Source organism: Lagopus muta, chromosome 3 (assembly GCF_023343835.1).
Source record: "Lagopus muta isolate bLagMut1 chromosome 3, bLagMut1 primary, whole genome shotgun sequence".
Lineage (NCBI taxonomy): Eukaryota > Metazoa > Chordata > Aves > Galliformes > Phasianidae > Lagopus > Lagopus muta.
The window spans coordinates 54,754,990-54,773,373 of NC_064435.1; the positions used below are offsets into that span (position 1 = coordinate 54,754,990).

Here is an 18,384-nt window from a genome sequence, read left to right on the forward strand (position 1 = left end):
CTCTGCAGCACCATGAAAAGTGCTTCCATGTGCCTTGGCCAGGGCAGCTGAACCAGCTCTCACCTGACCACAGATGTGCTGAGCTACTGCTATTGATTACTGATGTGGAAGTGCACAGATAGTGGGGTTGAGAACAGTCTATATACTTTCTGTGCTTTGCACAGCTGGAATCTTGCAAGACTGAGAGAGGGGTGTTGTTTGAATAGACTGCTGTGTCTTGGACTCAGCTGGTAATTTCATCTGTGTCGACTTCAGATTTGTACTGAACAAGTTTAGATCCATTTAATGAGTAATTTAATAAAAAGAAAAGCCCCAAATAGCATGTGTTTGGTGCTACCTTTCTGAACTTCTCTAGAAAAATAAGAAATAGTGTATATAATTAGTCTTTGTATTCCTTGTTTTTCATTCAAAATCATTAAATATCTTATATTGAACAGTGAGTGCTCATCCTGGAATGCTGTAAAACTGATTAAGCGATCAAATAATTGTCATTTCTTCAACTGAGTGTGTCTGAGAAACAGACTTTTAAATCTCACAGGAAATGCTAAATCTGATGGAGACAAAAGTGCAAGCTGTTATAGGGCTGATGCTGGGTTATTTCACAATGGCTACACGATTATCTGAGGACTTCAGAAGTCTTTCAGAAGTTTTGATTACAGCCAATGGCATCATAAACTAGGCCAGGGATAAAAGAGTATCTCACAGTTCCTGAATAATTGAGTAGGTTTCTGTATAACAATGAGTTGCAGTATAAAAGGCAAATGTTTGTTTGCTGCATGCTCACATATGCGCCTATGTATTCATTTTTATAGGTAAATTCATATGCTAATGCATTTTTAAACAGTGAGGTACAAGCTGTCTACTACTAGACAAAGAGCTGTGAAATCCAGTGGCACTTTGGAAGTTTTTACCAGATTTAGAAGTGATTGTATGTAAAAATATGTATGTGTATATATATATAAGCAATATTTAAATGTAAGAATGTATGATAGTGTATCTACAGTGCTCAGTGAGATGTTGCTTTCTTTACAGCTCTCCCCTCCCTAGTTGTTTGAAAAGAAGCAGCTGTCAATAAATGGATGCAGCAGCAGTCTAATGGTAAAACTTGAGTTCCACCCTCTTATTCTTCGACATGTTACAGCTCATGTCTGTGCCAGTGCCTTTGCATTCTTCATCACAGTGCTGGACTCTGGGAATAGGTCTAATGAGAACTGTCCTTAATTACAACTGACATTTGGCCCTCTTCAGTAAATACTGTGAAGACCCCTCTAAAAAGCAGGGGGTCAAAGCCTCCTTCTTGAATTATGTCATTTCATCTAGCAAAGCTCCAAATCCTGTTCCATGTTGGCTGATATCCAATGAACAAAAGTCTGAAGTTGCCATTCAGGATCCCTGCTCATTTCTCATTGAATGAGTTGCTTTGAAGTCTGCATTGGATGACCTTTTATCTGGAATATATTGCCATCCTCCCAGGGAGCAATCTGAGTCTTTCATTTAGCTTTTCTAATTTTCCACTTACTAGGCATACTTCCAAAGTACCAGATAGAACTGATACTTACATTAAAGTAAAATATAACTGTGATATAAATATAAAATAAACAACGGAAAGAAACCACCCAAGTCAATTGACATGAAACTTCTGTTACCTTATCTCCAACTGTCCAGAATTAGGTCATCTGTAAGATATGGATTCTGTGGCTGTGCTAAAACCTGCTGTCACTGATGATGAAGTCTGCGGGTTGATCTGCTATTCTAAAAAAAGTCTGTGAGGACTGTAAACCATTAAGGGCAGATAATGGAAATCAATAGAAAATTTGAAATGAAGGCAGTGATTTTTACCATGATGAACTTCTTAAGAAATACTTTCCTCAGAGAATGGGAGATTAACCAAAAATACACATAGCCTAAAAAGGAAGTGGATCCCAGAAGAGCCAGGAGTATTATTAAAAGAAAGATTTCTATTAAATGAATAAATGTTCCCCCTTAGGACAGTTGGCACTTTTGCTTCTATTGAGGTCAAAAAGAATTGAATCTTCTTCATCTCCTGCAGATGAGGAGATTCTTGCACCATAACATTGTGAAAAGCTGATATAGGTTAATCAAGAGGTAACTGTGGAAGCAGTGCTATACCTGTGGTAAAATATGTTGCAGGACTGCCAAGATGTCATTTGAAGAAAACACTATCTAATAAAGATGGTTTATGATGTCCCACAATGTAGTGCTTTTTTTTTTTTTTTTCTTCTTTTTTTTTTTTCTTTTTTTTTTTCTCTCCAGGAAATGTGATATTGTCTTTCCTTTCCCCCAGGTTAGGCATAGTAATATCTGGAGTAGGAAGTACAGCTGTACAGTTGCCAAATCACAATCTTAGCAGAAAAAAAAACAAACAAAACAAAACAAAAATACCCAGAAACTTCTGTTCTTTGAGAGAGGTGTGCTTGCAGAGGATTTCATTATATGCTATTTTGTTTTCCAGAAGTCTTCCTTGTATTTAAATGTACTGATGTTGTAGTCCAGTGGGTAGATTTTGAAAAGAAAACACTTGTTTGGACTGATTATAATTATCTGAGATAATGACAACAGCATAATGTCAGTATTATTAGACAGTGGTTAATTAGGCTTAATTATTTTAATGACATGATATTTGCTGTTTATATTCAGTTTAGGGAGTGTTATACTATTAGGGAAATCTTCTCAGTTTAGCTCTCCCTGCCTGTATTCCACTGATATCTTCTTTCTTCTCTCCTCAGTGGGAGATACGTTTGAATAGTACTGCACTTCTTGCTTTGTACCATTACATTCTGTAAAACTTCAGAAGAAATAAGGCTCTTCTCCATGTATGGATGCGTCCTGATTTCAGCTAAGACAGTGTCAATAGTGTACCAATGTTTGGTTGTTGCTGAGTAATGAGAGCATACTCAGAATCAGGCCAGACCACTCAGCAGGGAAGAGCCACCACTATGATGGCACAGGGCAGGGTGAGGCAAGAACATATGGCCTGAACTAGGCCTGGGGATTATTGTATTCCAGGTGACATCTTACAAAAGGCCATAAAGCTGTGAGAGGCTGGCTAGGAGGAAGCTGCTGCTCAGGGTTTGCTGGGCATTGGTTGACGGGGAGTGAGATGTTGAGTTGGGGGTGTTTTGGTTAGCAGGCAGTTGCATTTGTTAGCTGAACATTGGTCAATGTGTAGCAAGTAATTGCATTTTGGTTACGTACATATATATTTATAATCATGTTTTTAATTTTCTTTTCTGTATCAATAAATAGTCTTTATCTCAGTAAATGAGCTTTGTTTTGTTTCTGTTTCTCTCCTTCATCCTATCTGGGAGGAAATGAGAGAGTGGCTGTGTGCTGCTGAGCATCTGCTGAGTTAAACCACAACAGGGTGGAAGAACTATTAGCTAGTTTGTGTGTGTGTGTGTTATTTTAAAAATATCAGTGAACTAATAACATGAAATGCCATATAACATTGTTCATAGAGCCATACACTCACTGAAAAAGGAAATGATGTAAACTACTGTCATAGGTATAAAACAGACCAATATCTAATCGCTTACTTGCGTAATGTAGTTTAGAAGGACAGTCTTAACTGGCTTCCCTTTGAACTGTGAATGTTTTCTTATTTGACTGATTTTAAACTTCTAGCTGTGGTAATATACAAGACCTTTTGAAAATAAACTGTGTAAAATAACTGTGCCCATCAGTACAAGTTAGGGAATGACTTGCTGAAGAAGGTCTTTGTAGAAAAGCACCTGGGTGTTCTTGTGGACAAAGGGTGACCATGAGTCAACAGTATGTCCCTGTGGTCAAAAAAAGCCAATGGTATCCTGGGTTGAGTTAAAAAGAGCGTGACCAGCAGGTCGAGGGAGGTGAGCCTCTCCCTCTACTCTGCTCTGGTGAAGCCACATTTGTAATACAACACAGTCTTCTGTGTCCTAGTTCTGGGTTCCCCAGTTCAAAAAAGATGGGGATCTCCTAGGCGTCCAGGGGTGGGCTATGAAGATAATGAAGTCTAGAGCATCTCCCGTGTGAGGAAAGGCTGAGTAACCAGAGTCTGTTCAGCCTGGGGAAAAGAAGACTGAGTGGTCTTGGAGGTGGCACCTTGGTGGTGCACAACATTAGGATAAAGAGTCATGGCCTTGAACTTGAACACAGGAAGTTCAGTACTGACATGTGAAAGAAGTTATATACAGAAAGGATGTTGGAGCACTGGAACAGGCTGCCCAGAGAGGCTGTGGGGTCTCTTCCTATGGAGATATTCAAGACCCACCTGGAAGTCTACCTTGCAACCTGCTGTAGGGTATCTGCTTTAGCAGGAAGTTGGACGAGCTGATCTCTTGAGGTTCCTTCCAACTTCTGTGATTCTGTGAAGTAATCTAATAATGTATCCAAGAAAATGCACTGTAAGCAAAATCTTGCATAATGTCCATTGATATGAGAGCAATACTTTCAATTTGTGTTTTCTGGATGATTTTCTTTTTTCTCTATGTGTTTCCAAACTCTAATAATCCACATAGCCTTTCCTTAGAGAGTTTGTCATTGAACTAAGTCAGCTAGATTTTCTTTTGCCCAGCAGTGGATACATTGATACTTGTTTCTACTGTTTGTTTTCTCTATGTACAAGATTATAGTAACAACTGATTACTATGTTACAATAAAAGTTGCAATAAATCTGCCTCAATGACACTGATGCTCTTGTAGAAATAGAATGCAATGAAATGAATGTATAAACCATAAACATGTACAGTCACGCCTGAAAGGACTTTCCCTCATGACAGCTTTATAATTATTTTTATGTTCAGAGTTCATGGATTTACTTGCATCTCCAGAAATTGTCAAATTTGGCATGCACGAAAGAGTCTAAACTAAAAAAAGTCTATAAAGAATTCACAATAGATATTTTTAAATTGGTGGACTGGAATTACCAATGCTGAGAACATCATTTGTTTCTGAGTTCTCTAGGTTATTAAAATAAAATGTGATGGTTTTAAAAAATCTTGTTTAGTAAATTATGTATCTGAATAAATTTGTGCTGATTTCTACCTAAAACAAACAAACAAACAAACAAACAAACAGCAACAACAACAAAAAACTAATACAATTCATTGACTTTGTTTCCAGATTTTCAGGCGATGTTGGCTAGTTTTCAAGAAGGCTTCCAGTAAAGGACCCAGGAGGCTAGAAAAGTTTCCAGACGAGAAAGCAGCATATTTCAGGAACTTCCACAAGGTAAGTCATGCCTTTCTAGTGATCCAAAGCACTGCTTTTTTACTACTCTTCCATGGGAGGGGTGCTTTTGTGATATGCCTATTTTGCAATCAGTATGTTGGGAATCAGGTTGAAAGCTGAGTTCTGACACTAGAAACATAGTAAACCTTCTGTAAATCTCTGTGATGCAAGTATTACACTTTTTTTTTTTTTTTCTTTAATGAGCACAGAAGCCCCAGTATTTGTGAAGTGACAACTTATTTTTTATTCTTCAAACATTAGTATTTTGGAGATGTGTAAATATCTCTACTTAATGAAATTTTAACCTTTATATATAGAGTATTGAACAAGTTCTGAAAATGCTGAATGCTGAATGGCAACAGTGATAGAGCATGTACTATTACTGGTTATACAGGGGTGGTCCAAAACTTACTGGGATTTTCTAACAAGTTTTAATATTCAGGTCACTCTAGATTACCTTGCAAAAGGTCTTTGAATAGCACATGGTCTCACTAGATTTAACTGTGCAGCTTTTCTGACTTTCCTATGCAAATTTTGGCAGAAGGAAATTTTATCTCTTGAATGGAAACATAAGGAAAACTAACACCTTTTATTTATCAACATTCAAATCAGTATCAAGGAGCACAAACACTTATTCAGTAAGTAAATCATTGGGGTCTTATGCATCTCCATCTTTCCATAGGTATTTGAGCTTGAAAGGTAAATCAAATCAAGTTTATATTTGAAGGACTTCATTAAAATTGTTGCATACTACACTTATATTACAGACCTGGCTAGTGGGCATTGTAAATTACAAAAGGAGATCTGAGCTTAAAAAAAAAAAAAAGAAGAAGAAAAAAGGAAAACAAAAACAACAACAACAGCAAAAAAAAAAACTGGCCAAAGTAGTACAAAGCTAGGATAAATTAAAAATAGAGCTCTTCTTTTTTAGTCATCATAAATGAATATTTACTAAGATGGAGATAAGCTGGTCTCATGAGAAAATTGAATGATCGGATTATTATTTTTTTTTTTTTTGGTTGGTGTTGTTTTGTCTTTTATTTTCTGGCATCCAGTCAATATGTAGGTTTATTTGTTATTCTATAAATTCTCTAATGTTGTTATGCATTGCTGTTGTTGTTTTTCCTGGTGGCTTTCTTCTTACAAATATAAGTAATGGCATCAGTCCTTATAGACAAGTGCCTCCTGACAGTAGCAGTGAATTTGTTGAAACATGACCTCATCCGTTTGTTCCAGTTTCTGGCATCAAATTATAACTTGTCATTACTGTAAATTTAAATCATTACACTCTTGCTCAGAGAAGCTATAGCTTATCTGTACTGTTTTCCCTTGAGCATTTGTTGTATAAGTTGTACAGAACAGCTGTGTTTACTCTCATTACTCCAAAGAGGGCACAGAGTGGCAATAGCTCTATACCCATCCCAGGGGTGGCTGTGTTCTTAGGATCCATTCCCACAGTACCAGAAAAGGCCAAAAAGGACACTGCAGCTTTACCAATCCAGTGAAAGTGTGTGTGCGCTTGTGTGACTGTTGGTGCTTGAATAATATTTTGGACGTTTTTACTTGCAAATGATCTAGAATTCAGAGTTGGGTGGGGTGGTTTTTTTGTTTGTTTGGTTGATTTTTATTTGTTTGTTTGTTTGTTTTAGATTTCATTTGTTTGAGTAATCTTTGTGATTGAAAGAGATGTCAAAGTGTACTTTGTGCACTTTGGTTTTTTTAAAGCCTCATCATATTAATTTTTCCAAACTGGAGATAGTTACATTTTCCTGAAATGTATATATTGTTGATATATTTTTTCAATTAATATCTTGTCTGCTGGCAAAATTATCTGACTGGTCTGGGAAGGTCACAAATTGTATAGCTTTCAGGGGCAGCTATTACGTGGCTGATTAAAGTAATAGGAAAGTAAATGTATAACTGTTGGTAAAATTACTCAGTTTTGTACACAGAACAATAAAATCAGATCTCTCTTAAAATATGGAAGAGTCTGAACAATATAATTGTTTAAAACAAGCATTCTCTGCATCAAAAAGCAAAATGCTGAGAAAAATGGAGCTGTGCTGGTAATAAAGCTGTTAATAGAGTCTATGCACATCAAAGAGCAACATGAAAATTAATAAAAAATATTTTTCAACAAAGGTTGTATTAAGATAATAATATCTTATTTTCCTAACAATGTGGTTAAGAAACCTGTAAGCTGAGCATACTGACAGGACTTCAATTCTTACAGTCATGGACTTGAAGTGCTTAAATGACAAGAGCTCCCTGTGAGCCTGTTCCTGTGTACATCTCTACTCATCATTCTAAATCATGACAGCTTAGGGTAGGAAGTACAAGTGTCAGTTCATAAGAGTAGATAAGAAGTGGTGTCAACAGCAGTGGAATCAGTAGCAAACACTACATACCACAGAACAAGTAACTGCTGGAAATTATAATCTCCTAAACAGTCCCATACACGTTAATGGTGGCTCTTCTATTAAGATCAATGTATTTATTCCAGCAAAATTCAGAGAAGTATGTGTGTACAGTTCTGTGCAAAACGTGCATTCTACTTTTGAAAACTATCTATCTGTTTAAATAGATGCCTGTATTTCAGTTGTATTAAGCATTAAAACAAGCTAGAAAACTGAACTTTTTACTTTAAAAACATTACTGCACAGGGAAAGGGCATGCAAGGGGCACACTCCAGCAGGGTGAAAAAATCCATGAATTTTATAATATATTATTTCCAAAATGTCATTGCCCCCTCGGAACAATGCAGGTTGAAAGGGACCTCTAGAGTCCGTCTAGTTCATATTACTGCTCAGGAACCATCAGTTGGATCATGATGTTCATGTCTATGTTCATGTCTATGTTGGGTGTTTGGTATCTTCTGGAATGTAGGCTCCATGACCTCAGCAAACGTAGATGTGAAGTTGTGTGCTTGGAACCTAGTAAGTAAAACAGCAGAAGAGGCTCTACAAAGAAGTTCAGGGCAAGAGGCAATGAATAGAGCTTGCTCCAAGGGAAATTGTCTGAATATAAGGAGGGGAAAAAATGGGTCACAGGAACAGCTTAACATCAGAGAAGGCTGACCAGAAAAGTCAGTATTTACTCACTGGAAAAACTAAAGAACTAGTTTTGCAGAGTCCTGTGTAACCTAAGCTAAGGCCTCATTTTCAGGATTGGACCAGATGTAAAGTGTGAAGTATATGTCATCCAAATGGCTATGAGTTATTGATGTATCTCTCTGCTGCTTGTATTGTGTCAGACTGGTCCTGTTCTCTCCTCCTTATTGTATTTCAGTAACCTCTGCTACCAGTGCAAGCTGGGGGATGAAAGGATTGAGCACAGCCCTGCTGAAAAGTACTTGAGGGTACTGGTGTGTGGGAAGCTGGACATGAGCCAGCAATGTGGCCTTGCAGCCCAGAAAGCCAACCGTATCCTGGGCTGCATTAAAAGAAGCATGGCCGGCAGGTGGAGGGAGGTGATCCTGCCCCTCTGCTCTGGTGAGGTCTCACCTGGAGTACTGTGTCCAGATGTGGAGTCCTCAGTACAGGAGAACCATAGACCTTTTGGAGCACTTCCAGAGGAGGGCCAGAAACGTGATCCAAGAGATGAAACATCTCTTCTACAAGGGCAGGCTGAGAGAGCTGGGGTTGCTCAGCCTGGAGAAGAGAAGGCTTTGAGATAACTTGATAATGACTTTGCAGTATCTTAGAGGTGAGATATAGGAAAGAAGGGGACAGACTCTTTATCATGATTTGTTGTATAGAGCAAGGGAAAATGGTTACAGACTTAGAGAGGGTAGATTTAGGTTAGATATAAGAAAGTCTAAAAGTCTTTTACAGTGAAGGTGATGAGACTGGAACAAGTTGCCCAGATATGTGGTGGATGCTCTGTCCCCGGGGATTTTCAAGGCTCGGCTGGTCAGGCCCTAGGCAACTTGATCTAGCTGTGCATGTCCCTGTTCATTGCAGGAGAGTTAGAATAGATGACATTTAAAGGTCCCTTACTATTCTAAGTATTCTATGATTCTATACTGTTTTTTTTTATATAAAAATCTAGCCATGTTTTGGCAAAGTTTGGCAAACCAGTATTTTGTGCATTTTAATTACAAATGCTTCCGACATCAACAGCTAAAATGTCTGATGTCATCTGTAAAGCTTTGTATATGATGAAAATTCAGATAGCTTTCTTTTGAATAATGAAATAGGTTCCCTCTAGTTCTTTCAGGCCTAAAACCTGACATTGGCTCTAACAGATACTTGTCATTTCTGTATACCAATATGGAGTCGGATATTTGAGATGAGATCACGAAGCTATTCTCTTTATGTATATTCTCTTGTATCTAGATAGCATGGAAAGGAAAGCTGTTACATTAAAGTCTAAGGGAAGAAATAAAACAAATACTGAGGAGTGGGTTTAAAAAATTAAAAAAAAAAAAAAAAGAAGAATAAATGCACTAGTGCTCTTATGGAAGCATCCTATTAACTAGATATCTGGAGGAAAAATCAAGGGATGTTTCCAGTAGAGGGAAAGCTGGCTGGTGAAGGAAAAGTTGAGATTTTACACAAACATTGGGACTGATACAAAAGTGAAAATAGGAGCATGACAGGAAGGGAAACAAGAAGGCAAAGGATACATGCATAGAGTCATAGAATTGCTCAGGTTGGAAAAGACCTTAAAGATCATTAAGTCCCACCACAATCTAACCAAATTACCCTAACTCTAACAACCCTCTGCTAAATCATGTCCCTGAGCACCATATCTCCTGCGCCTCAATGTCCTTTCTGTACTGAGGTGCCCAAAACTAAACACAGTACTCGAGGTGAGGCCTCACCAATGCTGAGTACAGATGCAGGATTACTTCCTTAGTCCTGCTCAATACACCATTCCTTATACAAATGAAGATGCCATTGGCCTTCTTGGCCACCTGGGCACACTGCTGGCTCATATTCAGCCAACTGTCCATCAGTACACCAAGGTCCCTTTCCATCAGGCAGCTTTCCAGCCATTCCTCCCTAAGCCTGTAGGTTTGCCTGGAGTTGCTGTGACCAAAATACAAGACCTGACCACTTGGCCCTATACAAACTTACCTTGGCCCATCAATGCAGTCTATTCAGGTCCCTCTGTAATGCCTTTCTACCCACCAGCAGTGCAACACTCCCTCCCAACTTGGTGTCGTCTGCATAGTTTTTCTCTGCAGCTCAGCTGTTTCTGGGACAGAGTGCAGCATGGTGGATGCTTGTGAAGAGAAAGCCAGGTATTTTGTTCAGATTTTTGCACCAGAACAAATTTATCTCTAATCATAAAATCAGCACAGTTGGAAAAGATCTCCAAGATTGTCTAGTCTAAGTATCTTCCTACCACCAATATTTTCCCACTAAATCAGCTCTGTTAGTACCACATGTGCACATTTCTTGAACGCTTCCATGGGTGGTGACTCAACCATCTCCTTGGGCAGCACATTGCAGCGCCTGACCAGCACTCCTTTGGAGAATAAATTTTTCCTAATCTTCAACCTGCACCTCCCTTGGCACAACTTGAGGACATTTCCTCTTGTCCTATCACTAGTTGTCCAGTAGTGGAGGCCTACTTCCATGTTTCCAAAACTTCCTTTCATAACACTGCCTTATTTGCTTCACCATGCAAACTGGCTACACTTCTCAAGCATATCCCAGGAATGGCAAATACTGAAGTAAGAACTTATGTTATGTACCAGGTACACAGATGACTCTGGTAGAAAGGTGCTTCTGAGAAGAAAGATTGGAAGTGAGATCTCTGAAGGATACTCTGCTGCATCTTGCACAGAGATCAGAAAGAAGTGATTGAGCTAGGTTTTAAAATAGCTGGGTGCTGCTGTGAAGAATCACACTAAGAAAACCTTTTGAATGTAAGCATGGAGTCCTAGTATCTCAAATTCAAACTGAATGTTGAAAGGACGTATTTTTGACTTTCATTTGTTTTTTACCTTACAGTTTCTCTGTTCCTTTCCTGTCAATGTAATCTTCACCTCTCAGAAGTGCGGAAAGTGTGAAAGGAAATTAATATTTGTGAAACCATCTGTGTGAAACATACTTGTGTGATGACCATTATGGAAAAACCCTGAGGGAAGATAGGGAAACTGTAATGTTACAGTTATCTCTGTAACATTAAGTCAGGGAAATTGTATGAAATCATGAGTATCAGAAGATATATATAAAGCCTTTGAATGCAGATATGAAAAAAAAATGGAGCTGAGCTCTTTTCAGTGGTTCCCAGTGCCAGGACAAGAGGCACTGGAGGCAGCCTGGAACATAGGAAGTTCCCTCTGATCACCAGGCAACACTTCCGTACTCTGCAGGTGGTGGAGCACCGGCAAAGGTTGCCCAGAGGCTGTGGGGTCCTTGGAGATCCTCAGAAGCCTCCTGATCATGGACCTGGGCCCTGATCTGTATGTCTCTGCTTGAGCAGAAGTTGAACCAAATGACATCCAGAGGGCTCTGTCCCCCTCTGTCATTCTGTGATTTATTCTAAGGTAAAAAATAGTTAAGAAAGATCAAATGGAATCATACAATTAAGACAGTATGTACCATGTTGTCTTAATTATATGTGGTACCAGTAAATGTATGGGTATTTGGTTTGTGTTAACACACAGCTTAGGAATGTCGTAGGTGAGACCTACTGTGGCTCACTGCTGTAAAAACATCAAAAAATGGTAGACTAGGCCTGTGGAACTGATAGTCAATGTAATATTTGTGTTCTTTTCCTAACCTTCAGCACTTGAGTCTGCATTTATTTTCTCAATATTCTGTGTATCTTTTTCATTATTCAAGTGGAAAGTGTAGAACTATCTAAAGTTAATTAAGAATGTCAAAGATATAATTATCTAGCAAACTGTTTGCTAGCACTGGCAAACAATGCTAAGTGAGGATTTTCTTTTTTTTTTCTTAATAACAAGTTTCTCTTAAAACTATTGTGAATTATCTGCTTGTGTGTTGTGTGAGGAATATTTACAGTTTTGATGAGGAAACAAGAGGCATAATATTTGTGTAGTAGCTGAAAAAGGAAGCAGAAAGATACAAACATCAAGTTGTAGTGAAGTTATAGTGTACCAGGGAGGACAGGTTTTTCACTGTAATTTATTTTAGTAAAGAGAGATTTAACATAGTGAGTATTATAAGTTTCATTTAAGGTTTGAATTTTGTGGTAAGGGAGGTTTTGTAACATAAATAAAGAACAAGGTAAGGAAAATTGACACAAAAGCATCCAATTTTTACTTCTTCACAGAAGGAAATCTGAAATTCAAATCATCAGCTGATGTAGATGATTATTAAAAATGCATTAGAGTTGAAAATATGTGGATGTCGCAATAGGTATTCAAAATTAATTTATCCCTAATGACAGTTGAGGTAAAATAATTTTCAAATGATCGGCTAAGAACTTTCAGTTAATTTTATAAGCAAATAAATTGAAAACATTTGAAAAATTTGGAACTATCTCATTTAATCAATTTCTAAAAGAATAGCTACTTTCCCATTCAGAATATTTTGTTTTTCTTTCTCTTACTACTGAACTTACAAATTTTTCATTTGCCTCAGTTTTTCTGTGTTTTATTTTTCTCTTTCTGGCATTTTTTCCTTTGATAATTCTGAACCTCTTTGTGTATGTTTATACACATGCATGTACACACACATGATGAATTTAGGTTAATTTAAATTTGTAAATAGTTTTTCATCTAGTTGATTCCCAGCCTAAAAACTACTTTGTAAGGTGTGTCTCAGCCACAGCTTGTTGTCCCCTGTGAGTGGTGCAATGGAAGCAAGCCCATCTTTCCCGTCTGATTGTGACCCAAGGCTTCCCCATAGAGCTACAACTGAAGTTAAGGACTTTTACAGCACAAAGAAGAGATAAACCAAAGGCTCAGCTTACTGGCATTATATAAATCATGGATACAGTCAAAATAATTTATGTGTATTGAATGCTTGTATTCTCTACAGTTCTGTCTCAGTTTGTAAGGAGATAGACTGCAGTGAGACATCTTGTAGGTAGGGTTATAGCTAGGAGATTTGCAGTAAGAACTGTGTAGTTATCACTTACTGCATTCAGTGATGTTACATTTTGCAAATGTGTCTTTGCTCGTGATTTGCTTTGAAATATATTCCATATTGATAAACAGTTATTTTTAATTGAGCTTATCTAACAAGAAAAGTGGGAATTGTTTCAGGTCAGCCTGTAATTTAATTGAAGTGAGAGGAAGATTTAAAGGAAATTTTGGAAAAGTATTTTTCTGCTTTTCTCTTTACTCAAATAGCAGTAACGTTTCTTTTAACTGAACAGCACCTTTGGGCTGAAAATAGAAAAGGTCTGGACACAATTAGATACACTGAGAGTGTTAAAAGTGAAAACTTAGAGAAATGGAAACAGGTTCTAACTGCCCAGTATATTTTAATAGCCTCAAAAGGCTATTAACATTCATATAATGATCTAATTCACTTGTATGTTCATTGTGAGATATTGTCTTATTAATCTACTTGGGTAATTAAAGTACTTTAACTAAATGCCCCATTTTGTTTTTGAGATATAAGCTCAATGCTACTCTTTGCACACCTAGAACTAGCAGGAAGTTTAATGTTCATGTCTCTTGTTTATTGTAGGTGAAATTTGGGAGGATAATTGGGAAACCTTTTTTTATTTCAGTTGTGAATCATCTCCCCTTTCTGCCATCTCTTTAACATGGTGTTGTACTTTAGGTGTGCATCTGAGTTCTAAATTAGTCTTCTTAGTAAAGCATTAGTTATATTAAACTTTGCCAACACTCACTTTTACAGTGGTCTTATTTCTCCCATTTTTAGTGGTATACTAATGGTCTGATATTTAGTTTGCATGACAAAATAGGTCAAATTGGGAAATATATTTCAAAGGTTATTTAGGATGGCAGAGAAATGGGATTGAGGAGAACTGGATTTTGTACTGTAAATGAATGTCTCTAAAAATACTGTTTGAAATGTGAAAGCTTTTGTGTTTGGGTTTTGCTTTTGGGATTATTTTTTTAGGTATGTATTTTAAAATCCTAATTAAAATGTTTCTTAAGGGAAGAGGTGCACGTACACGTGACATCCACCAGTTGATCAGATTTTTACAATCACTTCAAAATGAGGCTAAAAGCCAAAAATCCAGAATTATCCCAATAAGCAGTTGATTCTATTCACTTCTTCAATTCTAGCACATATAGCAGCAAAGTTTGAAAGAACACAATTTGACTGGAGGAAAGTCCTCTTTCTTTGCCTATTAGAAATGGTTGGTGTGGCAACATGCTTATTCTACCCTTATAGGTTTAACTTATTAACACTGTGAAACAGTGTAGAATTTGAAGTGGTGTAACTAAAACTAATCAAATAAGTCTGAGTTCCATTCTTAATTACTTTAGGTGTCATTGTGGCAAAGTACAGTTTGTAGCTGCTCATGTCATAAGTGGCCAGTTAGAATACAGCATGATTCTGGATAGCCAGGTGGTATCTCTTTTGCAAATCAGTGATAGTGGCACTTAACAATACTTAGTAACAATGGTGACTTGGAAGAAGTAGAGTAAAGATAATTTCAATGAATTATCTTTCCTTTACATTTAAGTTCTGAGAACTTTTGTTATTTTTGATAGCATAAATTTACATAAGTTAACCTACATTGTCCAAAAATACTGAAAATTTTAAACCTTTATTTTTTTCAATCTTGATTTTATCTTGAGTAGAAGTAGAAATTATTCAGTATGCCTCTGATATCACATCTATACGTATTTCTCCCCTTCAAACTTCAATTTCCTGCCTTGATATTACTAATTTATTGTTATCCTGATATATTTTAAATGTTTAAATTCACTCTGTCCCTATCTTTTTGTTTTTCTAATCAATTTTTTCAGATAAGATTCTTATGGGTCTTATAGGTGTGGTCTCCATTTAGTGCTTGCAGGATTGAGCATTTACTTAGTAGCAGCTTCATGAGTCTTACTGCTCTGAAATAGCAGCTGGACACCTGCCCCAGAAGCATAACGTGGAGGCTGATATGCTTCTCTTTGGAAAAATCATGGAGAGCATTTTTACCGTAACAACTCATCTTCTTCCACAGATAAATCTGCATGCAAAGATGAGAAAAAAATATTGTCTTTTCTGTGAATTGATACTGCTTTTCCATGATCCATTCATTCACTTTTCTGATCTTAGGATTTCTCCTTTCCCTTCAGTTCCTCTTCTAATCTTGTGCTTTAAGTTTTGCTGTTCTTTCATGCAATAGATGTTTCTTTTTTTCTGTCTCTCAGGACTTTTTTTTCTCAAGTCTCCTTTTTCAGTCTTCTGCATTATGTTGGTATTCTTGATTGTCGTGTGCTGTTCTCATGCAGAATAAACTGTACAAAATCAGGATGTTTCATCTTACATGCTCTGAATGTTTATTGCCATATAGGTTTCCCTAAACCCATAAGTTTAGTTCCAAAAAGCCTGGCAGATCTGTTAGCATCCCTTTCTTAGGCTTGTCGGTCTCTATTCCAGTCTTCTGCTCTTAGTGGGACTAGCTCTGAGGACTGGCCCTCAGGGCTTTGTTCTCTTGTCATAAATTCCTCCAAAATTGGAAACTGTACAGCCTCTTCAGGCTGCCTGACCTGCTGTTGGGCTGTCCTCAAGAGGAAACCATGGCACATCCAGCCCAAACACTCTGTGTCTCAGTTTATGAACATTGTTTCTTTCCCATCTGCCATGCATGATTATACTGGGGTCCCAGTTCTGTGATCCCAGAGGCTTTTTTATTTTCAGGGAGACAAAACCACATCCAGCTCTGTCTCAGACTGTAGCAGGATTTCTACTCTGTGGCAACTGAGTTTAACCGTGTTACAGGAGCCACAGCTCCTACCACATCCACAGATGCTTTGTTTGAGCTATTCTTTGTATTCCATCTGCAGTGGGCCTTTTCTCCTTTGGAAGAATGACAGCAGCATTAAGTGTGACTTCAGGATGTTCAGGAAAGGAACATTGATGGTTCCTTTCCCTTTTTTCTTCCTATAATTATGGTAGTTAACATAGTACTTGCTTCATATGTTTTTTTCTTATTGTTTTTGGTTTGAGATAGTTCTCAACTGCCTAGGCATTGCTCTCCTAGAGTCCCTACTCTTTCCCATTGTGTTGACTTTTGCTCTGTTCCATTACTGCTTGCTTGGTATTACACAACAGATGGTGGTGGTATCTGGGCCATTATTAAGAAATAAAAACATGAACAATTCCATTTTGTTGCACTCTCTTCTGTTTCTATTCTTGCTAGATAGAAATTAAGTGACAGGGATGTATGGTACAATGCAAAACAGAAATCCTTTTATGTAAATTTATACCTTTTCTTATGTCCAAGCAATTTTCAGGACTCTGCATAAAGGAAATAATATTGAATAGATGGAATCTCAGAATCATTTCCTTCTCCATTTTGTATGGGAGGCATATGTTCGGAAGAATTCAAGCAGGATATATCCCAGAATAAAGCAGTTGAGATTTTATGGCTGATTTTTGTTTTTTTTTTTCATCTCTTTTGGACCTCCTTTTCTATTTATTGTGGAATTGTATTTTTTTGTAGTGATATAGATGTAATATCCTATTTGGAAGTAATATTTCTATAACTGCAAAAGATTTATGCAACCTATTGAAATGTACAAATTGAGCACTGCAAACTCAGTATACGTGTTGTCTTCACATGTTTATGTAACACAAAAATAGATAGTGCAGGTCTAGATTAGCCCACTGTAATAATGTTCTCTTCTCTGCTCAGCTCTCTAAACAGGGCAGATTTCAGTATAACAAATGTCCGGTGTAGGTCAGTGACGAATTCAACAGAAAGTGGATTGAATTTTTTCTGAAAGCTATCCTTTTTGAGAAGTACTTAATGCAGTTCCAAGGAAAACAATCAGTAAATTGTGGAATTACATTGACAAGAAGGAACAAACCCATTAGTCTGAGTCATTATTTAAATTAAGTGTATTTCACAATTTAATAGCCTTTCACATCTAATAAGATAATTAAGGTGACAGAAAGCAAACAAACAGAAACCCAACCACATAATAGTATTAATAAAACATGTGCTATAGGCTAGGTACCTTATTTAACTTGCATTGATAGAGACTGTTTAGTCATATTGTCATATCAAATGTTTTGCTAAAATAGTGAAAATGTGTTGTAATTCTTTCCTGTAATTTACTTAGATTACAAATGTACTTTCAAAAGAAGAAGACTGAAAGTCACTAAAACATAGAACTGACTCTCAAACAGAAAAAACAAAAATGCGATTTCTTTCTCAAGTGAAAATAAGTTCTTGATATAGCAAAGCTTTATAGCCAGAGCTCAAAATGAGTGGGAAAGTTCTGAAATATCGTATTAAGACAGGTAAGGGCTAAAGGTGCCTTTTAGAGGGACCAGAAGTCTTATCTACCACCTATTATCTGACCTCTTCTGGCTAGACAAAGCTGTGCAGTTTGATTATTGATTTACTATACAAAAATTTTCTTTCCCATGTAACAGTTCCAAATATCAACCCACATCTGTATATCTTGCTTGGATTTAGGCTATTACTCTTTCCACTGGAGACTGTCTTACATTAATCATTTCCTTTCATTTGAACTATTTACTAGTAATCCACTTCATGACTTTACAGTAGGAAACAAGTGATGGTTGTTTCATGTAAGGAGAACTGAGGTTAGACTTCTGAAATTTATCAGAATGTTTTTTTTCACAAATCTCTTGGGAAATGTATGTAAACTAACATAGACCAGCCCTTTAGTTTTTCATGTAACTCAATCCCCTGGCATTTGGCTACACTTAGGAAGTCCAACAGGGAGTAAGACATGACAGCAAGCTGGCATTAGCATCAACTTTAGGTTGTCCACATAGAAAGGTGACCTCATGTTCCTGTGAACATCTCAGGATACACATTATTGTAACAAGATATAAAATTGGGAAAATCTTCAAGGAAACTAGTATTTTTGCTTTCTAAGAGGGGCCATAAATTTTTTTTCTCTTCTTGTCTTTTTGATATAGATGAGATCCTATATCAAAGCATGTGTGAGTTTTGTGTCATCTGCAGACAAAAATAAGCAAAAATGATGAGGATGGGATGGTGCATCTTGAAGCAATATTTGAATGATTCTGAAGTCCTCTAGATGTATGA

General features: G+C 37.1%; 1 protein-coding gene across 1 annotated transcript in view; it reads left to right on the forward strand.

Moving 5' to 3' along the window:
- DOK6 (docking protein 6) overlaps positions 1-18,384 on the forward strand; it is a 236,440-nt gene that overhangs the window by 85,847 nt on the left and 132,209 nt on the right. Inside the window, exon 2 of the mRNA XM_048940757.1 lies at positions 5,122-5,229. Within this exon, the coding sequence (XP_048796714.1) occupies positions 5,122-5,229 (108 nt within the window). The remainder of the gene's footprint in view (positions 1-5,121; positions 5,230-18,384) is intronic.